Source organism: Nelumbo nucifera, chromosome 1, assembly GCF_055504915.1.
Source record: "Nelumbo nucifera cultivar China Antique chromosome 1, China Antique-T2T, whole genome shotgun sequence".
Classification (NCBI taxonomy): Eukaryota; Viridiplantae; Streptophyta; class Magnoliopsida; order Proteales; family Nelumbonaceae; genus Nelumbo; species Nelumbo nucifera.
In genome coordinates, this window is record NC_142649.1 from 133,801,240 (window position 1) to 133,819,653 (window position 18,414).

General features: G+C 35.2%; 2 protein-coding genes and 1 pseudogene across 6 annotated transcripts; 1 reads left to right on the forward strand and 2 right to left on the reverse strand.

The window, feature by feature from the left end:
- The first annotated feature begins 1,537 nt into the window (after positions 1 to 1,537).
- On the forward strand, positions 1,538 to 7,190 carry LOC104586428 (Tetraspanin family protein). 4 transcript variants are annotated; one of them, XM_088894335.1, is made up of 7 exons: positions 1,552 to 1,912; positions 2,041 to 2,240; positions 2,737 to 2,836; positions 5,064 to 5,144; positions 5,249 to 5,353; positions 6,588 to 6,764; positions 6,896 to 7,190. In XM_088894335.1, exons 2-7 carry the CDS (start codon positions 2,077 to 2,079, stop codon positions 6,905 to 6,907), a joined length of 639 nt encoding a protein of 212 aa, XP_088750461.1. In that variant the 5' UTR covers positions 1,552 to 1,912; positions 2,041 to 2,076; the 3' UTR covers positions 6,908 to 7,190. The 4 variants fall into 4 exon arrangements, with proteins under 4 accessions (XP_010241965.1, XP_010241964.1, XP_088750461.1 ...); XM_010243663.3 differs by having other exon boundaries at positions 1,538 to 1,912; positions 2,030 to 2,240; positions 6,588 to 7,190; XM_010243662.3 differs by having other exon boundaries at positions 1,539 to 1,912; positions 6,588 to 7,190.
- A 1,951-nt stretch (positions 7,191 to 9,141) lies between these two features.
- Positions 9,142 to 12,546, reverse strand: LOC104586429 (sphingolipid delta(4)-desaturase DES1-like). The gene is made up of 2 exons (XM_010243666.3): positions 12,289 to 12,546; positions 9,142 to 10,208 (listed from the first exon to the last, which is right to left on the reverse strand). Exons 1-2 carry the CDS (start codon positions 12,439 to 12,441, stop codon positions 9,369 to 9,371), a joined length of 993 nt encoding a protein of 330 aa, XP_010241968.1. The 5' UTR covers positions 12,442 to 12,546; the 3' UTR covers positions 9,142 to 9,368.
- A 3,188-nt stretch (positions 12,547 to 15,734) lies between these two features.
- LOC104586467 (putative UDP-arabinopyranose mutase 1) lies at positions 15,735 to 17,125 on the reverse strand (annotated as a pseudogene). Its single transcript, XR_016082507.1, has 3 exons — positions 16,704 to 17,125; positions 16,444 to 16,612; positions 15,735 to 16,235 (listed from the first exon to the last, which is right to left on the reverse strand). The product of XR_016082507.1 is annotated as a putative UDP-arabinopyranose mutase 1 (transcript).
- Positions 17,126 to 18,414: the final 1,289 nt, after the last annotated feature.

The window sequence follows — 18,414 nt, forward strand, 5'->3', positions numbered from 1 at the left end:
TACTATTCGGCTTGGCTCACCTCGAATCCACCCCTAGTCATGGTGAATAACATGTACCTACATTATGTATTAAAATATATAATTTATTATATACATTGTATAATATATGATATATATATATATATATATATTAAAATATATATAGTGTTGAAATTCGATTTTAATCAAAATAACTGAAAACCAAACTAAAAATTTCAGTTTCGATTTCATTTCAATTTTTTATTTAAAATTTTAGTTTTAAAAATTTCAATTTATTCGATTCGATTTTTAACCAAATAAACTGTTTGGACATGGGAGAGAGATTTTCTATGATGCCGCTATTGTACTTCGTAAATTTGGAAGAATCCTAGCTGATTGTTGATGGGTTATCAACTTTTCCCTTTAGTTACCCTACTTTTTTGGTATTATAGGGAATTTATTTCGCACACGTGTCTTTCTTGAACAGATGCCTCGTTGCATAAAAGTACAGACAGATTCAATGAAGATTTTTGATTTTGCAGAGCTATAAATATTCAAAGGCGAATTGACTAAAACTCACCATGAGTTTTCAGCATTTCTCTTAAACTCACCACAATTTTTCAAAACATCTAAAACTCACCATGTCAGTAAGCTTTTATTTTCCAAAACTCACTTTCCGTTAGTGCACCGTCAATGTTTCTTAATAGAGGTGTCCACATCAGCATAAATAACAATTTTTATGACCAAATCACCCTTGAATGGTGAGTTAGAGGAAAAGGGTCTTTTTCATTTTTCAATTTTCTTTTTTTACATTTTGTGTTTTGTTATAATTTCTAATGTTTTTTATAATTTGTTTTTTTTTACATTTTTCTATTTTCTATAATCTATAAAGTGTCCTATATTTTTTGTTATTTATTTGCAATTTGTGTTTTTCTATAATTTTTGGTGTTTTTTCTACAATTTTTATTTTCTGATTTTGCTTTTCAATTTCTATATCTATAATCTGAAAATAATTTTTATTTTGTGTGCAATTTCTATAATTTTTTATATTTTTGCAATTTTTGTGTTTTTATGTATTTTATATTTGAAAATATTTTTTGAACTTTTTCCTTTTTTACATGTCTGAATCTTAAAATATATGTATATTTTTTATATTTTTTATGAAAGTTAAAATAGTAATATATTAATAGTCGTTAGTCTTTTTAATATCAAATTAGTGACATGATGAATTTTAGACATTTTAAAAAATTATGGCGAGTTTAAGAGAAAGGCAGAAAACTCATGATGAGTTTTTCATAATTACTCATATTCAAAATTTCAAAAATCTACACTCTATACACTAAAGTCAATCCATCGATTAGCATCAATTCCGATCCGCCACCCACCCTAACTATACTTTGGGCCTAAAAATTCTTACGCTGTTTATACAGCCTTTTGTACAGTGGTGGTGTGTAAAAAATGATATGGTTTCAAATGATTACTAAGAATCTGAAGATTGTGAAAAGCTTTTTTGGTAGATAAAAATCTTTATTTTTTTTTAAATCTTGGTGACACAATTACGGAGATATTCCCAATGCAACGGGCTTTGCACACTGACTAAATCCGGTTACTTGTATGAATCATGCCAGCGAGGCGGCCATGACAGCCAGTGATAGAAAATAAATTCTAAATTCTAAATTCTAAATTCTATTCCATTTTTTTTTAGTATATTTTTTTTTGGTTTGAATATTTTGGCGTCTAAAGAATCTGTAATTTAAAGAATAAAATCTTCGATGGTTTATTCTTAGCTACTTGTTAAAAATCTTTCCAAGTTTCTTCTTTTCTTGCTGTTCTGTAATCATTCAATCATCTAGAAAAACTAAAAAACGATCTATTTCTTTTGAATCCTTTTTGTTGCTTAAACACCAAGAAGTTCACAACCACAGATTTTATCAGTTTCTGAATCCATTAAAAGGTAGAGGTTTTGATAGTGGAGTAGTGATTCCCTGTCTCTCCTTTCTCTGGGTTTCTTGTTTTTTCTTGTTCTTCTTCTTCTTCTTCAAAAAAAAAAAAAAAAAATATCATGAAATAGGGCTTCTGCAGGTGTTACTTGATTGAGACTTGAGAGGTTTAGCATCGATGGGGAGTATCATAAGGAGTTGCCTCCAATCTCTCCTCAAAATCGCAAACTCCGTTATTGGGATGGTTGGAATAGCAATGATCTTGTACTCTCTGTGGATGATTAGGGTTTGGCATAAGCACATGGGTGGGCTTTCTCTTGGGGACTCCAATTCTCCCCCATGGTAAAGCATCTTTCCATTAAGCAATCTTCTTTCTGCCTTTCTCGCCGTGTCTGGATTTTATCTTTGTAACTGGAATGCTGCTTGATTTAAGGAAAGTGAATTTATTAATTCATTCCTTTTAGGACTTAGGAATTGGTTGCTTTTGGATGCTTATATGCAATTTCTGCTTTCTGTTTCTTTAATGAGTTGCATTTTATCACAGCGACCATCTTACTCAGATTTTAAAGGGAATAGATAAATTATTCTTCAGTTGCTGGTTGATTAAAAGGAAAGTAGGCCATTCTAGTTTCTTTGTCCCAAAATAGTAGAAGTATGCTATACCGTCGTTCAGGCTGTGCATGTAGTCTTAGCTCCGAGCAGATGTTGATTTATTTGATTTGGTATTCTTCTGCTGAAAATTACTAGCTTTCTTCATTTTCTGCATTTTCTTTTCCTCAAATGCTTTATCTATTTGTAATATTAAGTCAATCTGAAAATTTTCTCTCAAAAACTGCAGGTTTATCTATGCTTTTCTTGGCATTGGAATCACCTTGTGCGTGCTCACATGTTCTGGTCATATTGCTGCAGAGACCGCAAATGGCCATTGCCTTTGTTGTGTATCCTTTTTCTTTTTCTTTTTCTTTTATTTTGAATTAGTTGTTTTATCCATTAAATGCTGAAAATAGTAGCTTGCTTCTCTGAACTGTGTTTAGTTCCATTATTCTGTTCTGATTAGGAAATTATGCTTCTTTAGTTGTATTTACTATACAGGTCATTTTGCCTTGTCTAAATTATCACTTCAAGATCTCAACAAGCTCTGGTATTTACCATTTTGTGAATGGTCATTTCCTGAATGAAGATAATGTCTAAAACTCTAAATCTGATTACCTTACATCTCTATCTTAAAAATCGGAATATTTGGCAGTAATCTTTTTGCCAAAGGTTAGGATTGTATCCAGTTGGGTAATGACCTTTGAAAATTTTACCTTATAACAGCAGGGCTTTGTTTGGTTCACTGATCTACAATCTGCTTACTGTTGCATGTGCGCTATGTACATGGTAGAGAGCCTATAGTTATAAGTACAACATTGCATTGAATTAGGGGTTATCATTTCTAGCCCAGCCTGGCCTGGCCCACAATTTGTATTGTATAGTATGTAACTATGTATATAGCATACACACATATATGTATGCATAGGCCCAGAGCCTGGCTTGGTCTAGCCCATGATCACCCACCCCTACATAGAATCGTGTTAATTGGTTCTTGAAATATTACAACATGCATGCTGATAATTTTGGAGGTTATATAAAATTTGGTTTCAGGTATTATTGTAGGTTGTCAAATTGATTTTGTGAATTTCCTACCTATATGTTTGAATTACAAGTGTTATAAACTAATTGTTTCTCTAGGTTTTCTAGTGGTACAAACTTGGTTTCAAGGAGTATGGGTTTCTGCAGCATTGCCGAACCTGTTATTTGGCCCTAATACCTAATTAGACAATAATAATTTATTTCCTTGTATGCACAAGTGGTGCGGTTACAACAGGTTTGGACCTGGCACCCACTACTAGGTCCAATGTTATTGCCACACATGATCATTTTAAGCTTTTGACTGGAGATATTTTTGTATGTTGTATCTTCTAATTTTCAGTATGTGGGTGAAAGCTTATCCACATAAGGATGGTGGGATTGCTACTTTCTTGGATGGATCCCTGGTTCCATTCAAGAGTTCTCTTTTATATATTGTTTTGCATTTAGTACTTTTGATATCCATTTAATTTCATCATAGGAATCTTTCCTAGTTGCTGCTGCCTCTTTTCTTTTTTATTTGTTCTTTTCTCTCTTTTTTTTTCTAATTCTTGAAAACCATTTTTTCTCCTGTGTCACTAATTGAGTTCATGCAACTGGAAGTGGAATTATGTTACTTGAGAGATCAGAGAATTAGTAATGGACTATGAAGTCTATATGGATTTTTTGAGCATAAGAGAATTCCAGGAATCTTGAGGTTTACAGAAGTGTTGATAAGCTTCAATGACTTCCTATTGAAAGCCTGGCATCTGTCTGGACTCTGGAAGAACGAGATGAGATAAATGGAATTCTTCACATAAATTTTGAGGGAGAAAATGGTGTGTATTTTTTTATCAAAAATGGTATGTATTTCATTATAATCTCTCACAATTTTGTACACATAGACATGGAGAAATCCATGAGGAAACTTTTAAAAAAGTAAGGAACAGAATTAGTACAATTAAGAAGTATATTATAGTTGTGATATTTCAAAATATCCAACATTCTTCTGGAGATTTTCCAGTTCTTATAATCTGCAAATATCCTGGTCCTTGTCCACACAATCAACAGTGGTCCAATCTGATCCACATGAAATAGAAACATTTTGTCTTTCCCACGATTTTTAATTGTTGTCAAACTGGTTCATCATGGTCCTTGTTGAAGGGTTGTGAAACATAGTAGCAAGAAACTAAATTAATCTAATTGTCATGTTCTCATGTTTGATCACTGTCCAAACTAGATGTGAATGTAATGGAATGGGGATAAATTGCCCAATTTTAATATGCAGGGTTAGAATATATTTGATTATTTTGTATTTTGATCTTTCAATAGTTATTATATTATTTTAGTTAGTCCAGCGAGAATTTAACTTTTGAAAGGAAAGGCTACTATTTATGCCTGTTCTGCTGTTTTATATACATTTGTTTCCAAGGTAAAGCAATTTACAGACAAGTAATTTGTTTTATGTACTACAAATTCAAGGAAACATGAATTCTCTCAACTTCATAAAGCTTTATTGTGCTGATTATCAGTTATTGCTGACCTTAATGGGCACAGTATATGGTATTTGTCATTTTGCTTCTCCTACTGGAGGCTGCAGTGACTGCAGATATTTTTCTAAACAATCACTGGGAGGAGGTATGGTTCCTTTACAAATCCCTGTTTTCCTTTCTATACAGTCTCTCTTGTCCATAAGATAAGCCATGTTGATACTTGTTTGGAATGTCTTCCTTCTGCATCAGGATTTTCCAGAAGATCCTACAGGGGAGTTTAATGAGTTCAAAGATTTCATAAAATCAAACTTTGACATTTGCAAGTGGATAGGCTTGTTTATTGTGTGCACACAGGTAAATAAATGCATATTTTTCATTTAAGACAGTGGAAGTAATATGGTGTTCAAACAGGAATTGGGGTTTTAAATTCAGAAGGTGTAAAATCAGTCTTTTAATTGTGAAGCCATTAAGCATGTGGTAGCAGTGCAAAGGAATTGACTGTGGACCAAGTTTTGCACAGATTTTTTTAATGGGAAAAAAATCTATGGCATACATGTACAGGATTACAGTAATTTATAGATTCTTGGGAAATGCTTCTGAGGTTCTTCCTTTTTTACCATTGTTTGTTTGGCTCAAATATATTTTAGGCTTGCTAACTGAAATTCTCCCTTTCTGATTTCTATTAAACTTGCCCCGACTTTTCTATAACCCCCAGAGACCCCCTTGTCAAACATTTGCTGTTAAAATACAAATGGCATTTGCAAGATTACAACATGCACCTCTATTCAACTCCGCTTCTGTATGGTCACTAATGTTGACTTGACAAGAAGGTATATAAAAGGGCAACAGCCCTATGCATGAGGCTCCTGCCAATGCAGGGTCTGGGGAGAGACAGATATGCGCAGCCTTACCCTTGCACATACAGATTGGCTGCTTCCAAGGTTTGAACCCCATGTATCACTAAGTCAGGGTGAGTTTAAGGGGAATGTTAGAAAAGTGAAGAAGAGTTTAAAATGATAACCCTATATTTTTTAGGTCTTGTAATTTCCTATTGATTATGAGGTTACAAACATAGCTTTTTTATTCGTCAATGTTTTTTTTCATCTCATCATTTACTGCCAGATTTTACATTTCCATGCATCATAAAACCTACATCCCATGTCATCTATGAATACTCGTAGGAATGACCCTTCAATCCTTCATTTGGTCCCACTAGGTAACAAAGAATATCGAATGATTAATGGTCAAAAAAAAAAGAATGTCTAATGATTTCAATGAGGTATAACAGTGTAGCATGGACACAGACCAGCGGACATGGGAATCAGAATCCGATGCACATCCTGGTGTCTGACTCTGACAAAAATATGGACTTGGGGACACTTACAAAGTAAATACTATTAAAACAGTCCATATATTTTGAATTTTAACATTGTAGAAAAAGGTCTAAAAATTTATCTGTGATCGATGTACCATCCTATAAGTAAAATGGCATTCATCATGTACATTTTCTGTTTACTTCATCCTGAGTAAAATGGCATTCACATCATCTATGTTACACTGGGTGATAGCATCCACTCTCTGTGTACAGGGGTTGTCAATCTTATTGTCCATGGTTCTTAGGGCTCTCGGGCCAGATCAAGGAAGCTACTGTGATAGTGATGATGATTATGCCCCAGCCAGGCTTCCACTCTTGAAGAATCCTGTTCATCCACCTCCATATGTGATTGGAAATCCCCAGTATGCTCCCAAGAATGATGTTTGGAATGTAAGGACTTGTGAGAAATAAAGATGTCTTTGGTCTCAGCCAAAATGTTTTTTTGGTTAATCTTGGGTATCCCAAAGCTTTCTTTATCCAAGTATTTCATTTTCTCGTCTCATACATGTGTTCTTTGTCAGACAAACAAGTAAGAGTGGCTTCACGAATGGTTTAGACTTTTGAACGGAAGGCTGTCAAAGTGCAAAAAGACAGGTTCTGTAGCGGAACCTTCATGGTCTGGAGCATGTGAAATTGAAGGAGATTTGTTTCATGAATTACCAAGGTTCTGAAGACAGTCGATCTCTGTACATTTTCAGCTTTACTGTTTTAACAATCATAGCTTCAAAGGTGTATATGTGACAATTTGTATTTCTGCGTATGACAATGACAGCAATCCTTTAGATCGTAGAACACCTAACTTGCCAATTGCTAGAAGGATTCTGAGCATCCGTAAGTGTGGTAATTAGTCTGAAGCTAATATTGTGATCTGTGCATTCACGAACCAACTCCTGCATGGGGCGTGGTCAAAAGGCCCTTTTGAAGCAGGATGCCAAGATTCGGAGTATCATATCTGTAGTTTAGTTTCTTCTGGAAAAACAGAATACCCTCCAGTATTCTATGTACTTGTTGGGCAGTGCTTGTATTTGGCAGTCATGGAATTAACAGTGAAGCTGCTAATTGGTGGCCGGCCCTGTCCAGAACCATGAAACTGTTGTGTTTGAAACATGCTCTGCCCAATCTCGTAACCAAATTAATCTCCTATGAAGTTGTAGTACCCACTTCATCAAACTTCCAAAAATTTACAAAAACAAAAAAAAAAGAAAAGAAAAAAAAAAAAAAAGAGGCGTGCCAGTGGCCTTTGGCCTTGTCCATTTTGGTGAATAGTTAACCTTTAAAAGCCATTGTGCCCTAATTTTAAAAGGAGCAAAATCTATTTATTTGAATCATAGATGATCCGTGTGTAGACTATAACACAAGTACACAACTATGCAGGAACAGCGTCTTGATGGGGACCGATGCTAGTGTGACCGGCCGTGCTTGTCAATGACCTCTAAATCACGAAAGGACAAATACATGTTCAATGAATTTGAACAAGCATACAACCCAAGGTGCAAAATTTCGGCCCTATCGGCTGAGAACCGAGATATATATAGAGAGAGAGAACTATCTCTCTACGGAGTGTTTCGGGGTCTAATCCGGTTTAGGGATAGATAAGCCTTAAACCTATCTCTCTAAACTAAAATGAAAAAAGGGAGCGACAATTGATACAGTTCAATACGTCCACTACAGTCTGGTGCAAGGTTCAAAATATTGATATGTCCGATATGCCCCCACTGGTGTATCGGATGAATTGATACTGTTTTTTTTTTTTATTTTTGCAACTGGTTCAGGGGGGCTGGTTTAGAGCTCTTCCACCCCCTAAACTGGTCAGACCCCCGATACATCCACTGTAGAGGCATATTGGAGGGGTCCCAGAATGATAAATATCGATACTTTGAACCTTGGTCTGATGTATGTACCACTGGCATTGCCCCTACATGGGTCTAATAAAATTTCGCATCTTCCACTTGTTTGTGATAACACCCAAATGAAAATCTTGGACAAAGAGATGTGACCTTGTACGGTACCGAAAATTCATAAGATGCCGTTAGTAATGGTATGGACAATGGAGCATTAAGCATGAGCGCTCCACAGCTTGTCAAATTTCTGTCAACAAAAATTGAACAGCTGATGTAGCGATTGCCACTCGTGAGCATTTTTGGCCTGGGTCCTCAGTGTCCCAAGGTGCAGCAGCCTTTTGAGTGTATTACCCGGAAAAAAAACGAAAATAGGAAGAGTTTGTTAATGGGGTCATTTTAATTTAAGGGAAAATTTTCATCAGTATACTGTACTTTTTTTGTTCAAGTGACAATTTGGTCCCTGAACTTTAAAATGTGACAATCCAGTATCCGAACTTTTAAACTGTGATAATCCAGTACCCGAACTTTTAAAATGTGACAATCCAGTACCTGTCGTTAACAATTCCTTAATTAATCGTTAAGTGACATTTGAAAAATAAAAAATTCCCTAAGAATGCCATCAAATTCTCTTTACCAACCATCCAAATGTTGCCAAAAAACTGAATAGTCCCAAATCCTAAAATCTTCTGTTAAAAAAAAATTGGTGACTATTAAAAAAAATCTAGAATTTGAGACTACTCATTTTATTGTTGATGTTTGGATGGTTGATAAAGAGAATTAGATGACATTCTTAGGACATTTTTGACTTTTCAAATGTCACTTAACAACTGATTAACAAAGTGGTTAATCACTGGAACCAAATTATCACTGGAACCAAAGTACAGGATAATCATCAGTAATTTTCCCAAAAGAAGGCAGAAGACGAAGATAAAGTAAGATGCCTGACCTCACTTCAATGGCATATAAAAGTTCACTTAATGGATGAAATATTCCTCAATCTAAAGGGTAAAAAAAAGAAACAAATTACAGACCCCTAAATAATAGTACAAGGGTACAAGCCAAAAAGAATTTTGGTAAGAACAACCCCCACAAGACAAGGGGATAAATTAAAACCAAAAAAAAAGAATAAGTAAAAGATCAACAACGGCAGCAACTAGTTATCTTTCTTGACTGCAAAATCTTTTTTGGACGCCTTTCTCTTCATCCTGCTAAATGGTCCCACAGTCCGGTCCATGATGTACATGTAAATTACCTGGCTCCAAGATCTGTACGAGTTGAGACCTTGATAGTATTCTGGTGCAATCTCCTTCACCTTGTGGAGCTTACTCCCAGGAATCCTTGGGAAATCGTGGTGTTCATTGTGGTACCCAACGCTCCAAGTAAGCAGGTTCAGAGGCCCATAATAGGAGTAAGTCTCCTGATCAGGCTTGAAGACATAGTGCTCTGAAATGAAGTGCCCTGCCATTGGGTGCATCCCCCCTCCAACAAATGTAGAGAGGATCATGTAACCAAGAGACTTCCAACCCCAGAAGTAGACCATAACAGCATCAAGAGCAAGCTGGGTGACCAAGTTGGTGAACTCCCACATACCAGGAGGTTTTGCATTGAGAAAGATGGGGCGCAGCGCATAAAAAAAGAGCTGGAGGATGACCCATAAGGACTTGGTGAAGATGTTTGTAACAAGATGGGCTTCAGCTTGGCTGGGAATGTCCATGTCAATGCCATCCACACCCTGAAAGCGGTGGTGTTCCAAATGGTACTTTTGGAAGGTAATCGACATGGGAACGCCTACAGGGAGGTTAGCAAAGATTCCTAGCCAGCGATTGTAGACCGGAGTGGAGAATGCGAGGTTGTGACTGAGCTCATGAATGGCTAAGAAGAGATTGTGATTTAGAAAAGAGCCAAAAAAGTAGGCAACTATTAGAATTTTTAACCAGCCAGCATTGCAGAGGGAAGTTGCAGTCCATAGCTGAAGCAAAACAACCACAGTAATCTGCAACACCAGAGTATCAAGTGTAAGAATCAATAAGCCAAACAGATGAAAGATGTAGCTGATGAAACAACATAAATCCCCACAATCAATACTTCTTCAGCTGCAATTAAATTACAGCATTCAAAACACTCTTTGTTTGCTGGATTCAGAATACTTTAGCCTGCAAAAGTAGCATTTCATTGGAGAGATGAAACAAATGCACTTCAATCGTACCTTCATTTGTTTAGATAAATTTGTCTATAACCTGTCTATCCATAGGCCAGATTCATAGTTTTCAAGGCACCAAGGCGAGGCTAGGCGACAGGGGGGGCGCCTTGTCACCTAGGCGATGTTTGTTTTTTTTTCAAGTAAAAGTATGTATCCTAGGGTAGTTCCCTAGGTTCCATAATCATATTTCCTTAATAACTATCCAAAATTTTCATAAGAAAAGTATAAACTTCATGTTAAAGTATAGAAAATCAACATATTCCAACATATTCATGAGAAGAAAAGGAAGAAAGAAAAGAAAATTCAAAAATTATAAGGGCTAAACCCCTATTTCTGTTATAGGAAAAGAAGAAAAGAAAAGGTGGAAGAAGAAGAAGAAATTAGTATATAAACACACAAAATTAGTAAAGAAAAAGAAGAAAATGTGTTGACTAGACAACATTTTATGTTCTTCCTTACTTATTGGTTCAGGTTTTGAAGTCTTTGAAGGTTCAATACAGCATTTAGCAATGTTGGTGTTGATTAAACCCTAACAAATAAGAAAATAATAAAAATAAATTAGTATATAAACACACAAAATGAATATTTTAGTTTAAAAATATCTATTTTATAATTATAACCAAAAAAGATTAAGAATATAAAAGTTTTTTATAACACGCTATAAAAAACTGCTTGGCGATTAGGCAAGGCAAGCCTCCAAGGGCGCCTTGTCGCCTAGGCATTGCCTTGACAACTATGGCCAGATTCATGATAATGGCCATTAATATCGTTGAGGAAAAAGTTGATAATGTTATAATTTTTTTTTTTGATAAATATTGATAATGTTATAAATTAAAACATGAAAACAGGGCTGGATGCAAAAACTAGCAGCATAAAAGATGAGGGCAAGGAAGTGTGTAAATCTTGTAGATAACACCATATTTTTCAACTAGATAAGATCTCCAAATATGGAGAGATTCGCCTTTTCTATCACCAGAAACAACACAAGAAGATCTACTTCCCAGAGACTAGAACAACTAATAAAGAGAAAATACATTTCAAAAGCCAATCAACAGAATTAAGTTGGGTTGCTAGATCAATAGACAATGGATCTCACAGTTCAATCTTTAAATCATTTATCAAAATTGCTCTCTCACGCCTCAGTGTGACAGTCCCTACAAGCTTCCCCGTAGAATTTTTAAAATGTAGAAAAAATTTCGACCAAATGAAGATCGAACAAACAAAATAATCAAACTTCAGGAGGGAACCAGGGATCCGAACAGAAATATGGATAAGACTTGATGCATACAATAAATCAACCAAACATAGAAATCACTTAAATCATTAGATCCGAATGGAAGAGGAAGGACCCCACAATACAACATATGACAAATCATGCCAGTTCATACTGCAAATCGATTCCAATTGATATGTTCAGAACTAACTCTAGCTCCATTTTCTCTCAACTTAGAGCAACGAAAAAAAAAAACAGTAAATGCATGAAATTTGAAGTAGGTCTAGACCAAAAAACATGATTTGCAGATAAAACCAAAGTGAATGACTGTAAAACTCAACATTAAAATATCAATTCACATGGGGTTTCAGAAAAGATCAGATAATATAGGTAAAATAACACAGAAGCTGAATCTGAGATTCTCGAGAACCATATTCTAAAACAGAAGTACCAAAACCGGAGGAAGAAAAGGACCCAGGAAATAATATGAACAGAATGACAAAGACCATCAACGAGAGAAAAAAGATCAAACTTTTAACACACAGAGAAGATTTAAGACCCAACACGAATCGCTAGTATAAGAATGCTCATAATTAACCAAACAGAAAACGAGTTCACATTATCGGGAAAACAACTAAAATAGAAAGGAAATGGAGATACCTTGGGAAAGGCCCAAGGATCGGGCCCGAAGAGCTCTTTGATCTGTGGGTATTGAGACAGAATCTGCCGTCTTCTCGAAGCGTGAGGCTCGTCTGTGTATGACCAGAAGAAATCCGTGGCCATTACTCCTTCATCTCCCGCTTCCCCACCCATCTCTCTCTCTTTCTCCACAGACCGTCTACTTCCTGTGCTCACTAGTCGCAACCCTTTTTCGAGGACTTTCTTCCTGCCAAGGTCCAACTTCAATATAACTGAAAATTGATAGGTTAAAGCAAGAAGGAAGATTTCTTTTTAGTTTTTACCCCCACAAAATAATATTCACTGATCCTGAGGTCCAGCAAATGTATGGATACAGGAGGATATTAGCTGGGATCCTTGAAAGACTTGTGTTTGGATTGGGATATACAACCTGGTCTACAAACTTCAGTCTCATGGAGGCTCACGTGCTTCTGTTTTTTTTCTTTTTATAATAATCAGAAGATGCTGACAAGCTGATGAGAGGTCTGTAATCTCAGAGGGGCGCCCGCAGAAATTATAATAAAGAAAGATTAAATAAAAACAGGTTTGTTCTGGTAAAATTATTTATTCAAACAATGGCAAGGTTAGAACTTCAGAATTGGGAAATTATCCTTGTTTCAAATATCTTGGGTTTAAACGTTTCCAATGAATAACCAGTTGAAGAAAGCAGTAAACGAATCGGACTATGATACAAAAAAAGCAAACTGATATATTAGAAGTGGTAACCAATCATTAAAATTCAAATTAATAGCGGGTTCTAGTTGGTCAAAATTCTTCCGGTATAAAACATTAAATTTAGAACCCTTTCGGCATCATAGAAATTGCCATTTTTTAAACCCGGACCATCCGGGAAATAAAGCCTTGGAGGCTGTTTGGGAAGTCTTCTGCGTTGATTGAACTGCCTTGGAGAAGCCTTTTTGAGATAGCTTTACCAAAATGTCAATTTTAGGGGTAAATTAGGTTAAATTAGAAAGCTAAAATAGGTTAAGCCTTTGTATTGGATCTATTAAGCCTGCAAATATTACTTCTGCTTATGTGGAAGCTGTTTTTATTTTATTTTTAAGAAACATTAATCATATATATTGGAGAACACCCTCCATGTCCACTTTTTTATACGTGAACAATGATATCAGGCCGGATGAGCCGGACCATGCCAAACAAATGAACCAGATAAAAATATAAAACAATCAATCAAAGCCAGCCCAAAAATTAAGATTATATTTGGTTTAATAGAAAACTAGCGAGGGGCGCACGGGCGAGAGATACAGAATAATTGGGAGAGTAAAAAAATGAAAAATACATAATATATGTGATTATAAAATTAACTAATTTATTCTATTACAAAAATATTCTTCATGCACAATTCTTATAATTAACATGGTCCTCTAGGAATCTAGGAAGCAAGTAGCTTCCATTCACCATCAGGCATCAATATATCTGACTTGGATAGGACCCAATCCCTTGAAATGTAAAACATGAATAGAAATTGCTAAGGCACATCATAGCAATACAACTCACTCACCCCACGCAAAGTATATTGATTATGCAAGGTTCTAATGGCCCTATTAGCTAGGGTGAGCAATAAAAAATGAAAAACCGACGAAATAAAAAATTTGGTCAACCAAACCGGTTGGTTCGATTTTGTTTCAGTATTTTTAAAAAATCAAAGGTATCAGTTCGGTTTTGGTTAATCAATATAGAAAACCAATAGTTAATCGAATCGACTGGTATACATATATTTTATATTTTTTATATATTATAAATTAATAAATATACATTATATAAATATATATTTATAATGTATAATATATTATTTATTATTTAAAATATAGTATTATATATACATATATTTTTAGTTTTATTATAATCTATTTATATATTCTTTTATAGTATATATTGTAAATCTTAAAAAACCAAAAAACCGATGAACCAAACCAATCATTTGGTTAATCGATCAATTTCAATTACGGGTTTTTCGAAAACCGATCATACCAGTTCAGTTTCAAAATTAGGTACACCAAACCGTGAACACACCTACTGTTAGCTTCTTCAAAGGTTGCATATTTTATAAAACATCTTGTAAAAATAAATATTCATGACTTCATTTAGGATATTCCATGTGCCAAAAGTTGGGTCTATATCAGGCTGTGTGTGTATAAAATATTCGGATAAGGCTTAGATGGTGATGATGATGATTTAATAACCACTTATAATTTGGCATTTTCCTGCAATTTTTTTTTTTGTATTTTCTTTAATTTTCTATGTTTTTTAATAATTTTTATTTGATGTTGTTATTTAATTTTTTTTATTTTTTTATCATTTCTATTTTTTCTACAATTTCTGATTTTTTACAAGGAACATATTTTTTTGCCATTTAATGTGTTTTTATGCATTTTTATCTTTATTTGGAAAAAATGTTTTTTTTTTATCTTTTTATAATTGAAATATATAATTGTATGTTTTTATATAATTAAAATATAAAAAAGTAAAAAAAAGTCATAATTGAATTAAAGGGTCAAATGGAGCATGGGTTGGGGTGGGTCAGGGTCAAAGTGGGTTGTGACCCTAACGTGGCAAATGGGTCAGTGGGTCAACATGAGTGGGTTGGTACTCAACCCACACCCAACCCAACCATTTGCCACCCCTATTCTTAGGGCAGTTAACACATCCAGCAAAACAAACATTCTAATTTTGTATTCGAGTATCAGATGTTCAAAGAAAATGGTACAAACTTTCTCTTTGTGAAATGTTTTTTTTCGGAGTAGAACCTACATCAGCGAAATAAATAAAAAACCAGACTCCAGCAGTAGGCACAGCTTTGTGAGCACAATCATCAATAAGCACCCGATAAATATTCTAACAATTGTCTTAAAAATTTGTTTTGAATATTTTCATAGGACAATTGTCCTAAAAATTTGCTTTTTAAAGAGGTTTTCTGCAACACGAATGTTTTTGTTTCCACTTGTTTTTGAAATTGCCACATCAGCAAAAAAAGGCAAATTCTTGAACCAACTGTGTTGGTTTTGTTTAACAACAACAGATTTTGAATACAGATTATACTAAACCAGAAATTCAACAACACGTTTTTGTCTTCAATTTTAAAAGCAAAAACACGTGTAACCAGTAACTTGTTTTCTGTAATTTTGTTTTAAAAATCAAATTGTTTTCAAACCAGGTTTTGATATTTGATTTTGGAACTTACAATTGACATGGGAGAATACCCCCTACAACTTATAGATTTTAGAAGTCTCATTTCTTTTTTCAACTTCCCAAGTTAATCTCTCCAACAAGTGGATCACAATGATAGAGGTTTCTGCATCGTTACCAGTTTACCAGAGCAATGACTACCCTACAGAAAACAGGAAACTACTATGCTGGAGAGAGGAGGACAAGGCCCTAGTTATTGTCTTATTTATCAACCAAACAAGTGGTGCAAAAACTTAATTTCAATACCAAAACCAATATTTTATTGTTCTAAACTCAAAAATAAATTACATGCATCCATCTGCAGAAAAAAAAAATGCTCCAAGCTCTCATCTAAAAAAGCTTAGAGAAATATAGGAAAATACAACAGTGAGGCAACTACCAAGATAAATAGTAGTAACCGTTAACCAAGATTCTCTATGCAGTGCCATTAGGTAGCTTGGCAAGCTTCAATCCATGTGACCATGGCATCTGCTGCTAGCTTGGCAAAGTAGGAATCTACTTCCCCAAGCTTAGCCTTGACCTGCTTGGAGAGTTCAACGTAACACATCTGAACAGTGGTGCATTCCTCTGGAAGGGTTACTGACTGGAAGAAAGGGATCAGCTCTTCTTGCCAATAAATACCCTTGTCTTCCTTCTTAGTTCATGAATGGATTGCTTGCTTTGCTGTGCCAGATGTAGGGCAGACCAGTTTTGATACCCCACCCCAACTGGTCACATATCACCTACAAAATCACAAACCAGAGGGACAAAATTTCAACATTTTTCTATGCCAAAAGTTTTCTTTGTATTTATGCCACATTTTGAGGCAACATGAGAAATTCATAACTAATTAGGCAGGAAAACAGACAATTCATACAAGAACAAAGAGCTAGCTTCATAGTATCACAATAAAACTCATAACAAAAAGAAGGAACCGAGAGATGGATTTACCTTAGTGCACCAGCCAGCCCACATATCGTCATAGCGCCCAATTGGTTGACCATCACCCATGAGTCCAAAGTACATTGCAGGACCAATCATTTCCCGGTTGAATGCCAGATTCATACCACACATAGGGAACAGGGTGCCCTTAGGCACGGTAAGAACCGCATCGACATACCTGATAAAGATAAGAAAATGGTTAACAAACACCAATCATGGAAAGAGGGTACATATCGGGATCTTCTGCCACGCAAAAGACCACACCACACCTTGTGTTTCGCTCAAGAGGCTTGACAAGCTGGGTGGGAGCATCATAATCTGGGATGTTGAGCCAAAGGCCATGAGAAACAGCAGTTGGTACACCCTCATGTAGACCGAAAGGGTATAAACGGACGAAGTCTGTGCCTTCTTGGTAAGGATCATACAGAGTGTTGAAGAAAAAAGGAGTAGATGGGGAGAGAAGATTTTTTATGTGCTGCTCCAGTGCATTGATCTGTTTGCCAGATGGATCCTTAGCAACCTGTGTATATCCAAGCACAAACACTGAAACACTTAGATAATAAAAAAAGAAGAGAGAAAAAATAGAGAAAATCCAAGCATATAGATCCGGTAATTGATCCCAAGCATCTAAAACATCCAAATTGTGCAATTTAAAGTGGAATTCCCATAAAGCATCAATCTTTGTGCACTTTTAGGTGGCTTTTTTTTTGGTACTAAACACTTTTAGGTGGCTTTTTTTTAGTACTAAACACTTTTAGGTGGCTTAAACTATAGGAATTGGTGCTTCATAATGATCCTCTCCACAAGTAGAGGACCCTCTTTTAAATACTCACAGCTGTACATTACATTATGAATCCAATAATGAATTTAAAACTGCATAACTAATGCTCTACAGCATCTGGAGAGGGGGGAAACTGTTCTTTCTAAAAGTGAAATCTCAAAACAGAAACAAATTAGTCTAGACCAAAATGCAATTCAAATTGCTGTAGCCAAACCACTCAAAACACTCAAATCGACGTCTTATCTTAAGACAACTACTATAGCCAAATGAATATAACACTTCACAAGAATGATGGAAAAGGCAGGAAATCTCTAATGAAAGAGTACAGATCTTGGAGAATAACAAATAAGCAAAACCCAGAGAAGTTAAATGAAATCCCACTCCACAAAAATCCATTGTCAGAAGTTCCCAAATATTCAAAAAAGACATATGCATGTATACATGAACAGATTATAAAAACCAATCTTGAATGACACTACACATAATGACATTTTCGCTTCAAAGCAGTTAGCACTATGCAGTAACCTGATCTTTTCTATTTAACTCCAGAGAAGGTTGCCAATTATTTATTTAGCTATTAGGGCAAGAGTTGAGGAAAGAAAGAAACTACAATTCACACAATAAATTGAAAAGAAAATATTTTCGTAAAATATTCATAATAAAAATTCAATCTTTCTAGTCACGACATCACATCAACAAGGTTGATTTTGGAAAGTGGATGAAAGGAACCTCATACCTAGTAATACAACAGAAAAATTAAGAGTTCAGCCCATAATCAAGCTATGACTAAAAGTGAGGACGAAGCGGAGAACAAAGTAAACACAAAATTAAGGAGATACAAGATGCAAAGAACAGGACCAGATCTAATATGAATAACTCCAGACAACCCTACAAAACCCAACCAAGAAATATGCACCAATTCACAATAAACAAAACTGTGACAGCTAAAAAGTCATCAAAGCAAATCAAATCAAAATCTGGTCTTCACACTACAAGCAAGAGCATGTGAACTAAATCACATGAAAAAACCTACCCTTCCCAGAATTGACCAGAAAGAAAATCTTCAAACGCCTAAAAGAAACCTCGAGCAGTGATCAGAAACGCGAAAGAGAAACATCACTGGGGTTTCTCCACCTCGGCGTTCTTCCCCGCGGCGTCTCCATCTCTGGATTTAACAAAAACATCAATGATGCTTGGAG

What these genes read in the sequence shown, in the direction of transcription:
- LOC104586428 (XM_010243663.3), top strand. Translation starts at nt 2,077, where the DNA reads ATGGGGAGTATCATAAGGAGTTGCCTCCAATCTCTCCTCAAAATCGCA. An exon ending in ATGGCCATTGCCTTTGTTGT is followed by an intron (nt 2,837 to 5,063) that starts GTATCCTTTTTC and finishes TAATGGGCACAG; the next exon opens with TATATGGTATTTGTCATTTT. An exon ending in TGTTTATTGTGTGCACACAG is followed by an intron (nt 5,354 to 6,587) that starts GTAAATAAATGC and finishes CTCTGTGTACAG; the next exon opens with GGGTTGTCAATCTTATTGTC.
- LOC104586429 (XM_010243666.3), bottom strand. Translation starts at nt 12,441, where the DNA reads ATGGGTGGGGAAGCGGGAGATGAAGGAGTAATGGCCACGGATTTCTTC. An exon ending in ATCCTTGGGCCTTTCCCAAG is followed by an intron (nt 10,209 to 12,288) that starts GTATCTCCATTT and finishes CTGGTGTTGCAG; the next exon opens with ATTACTGTGGTTGTTTTGCT.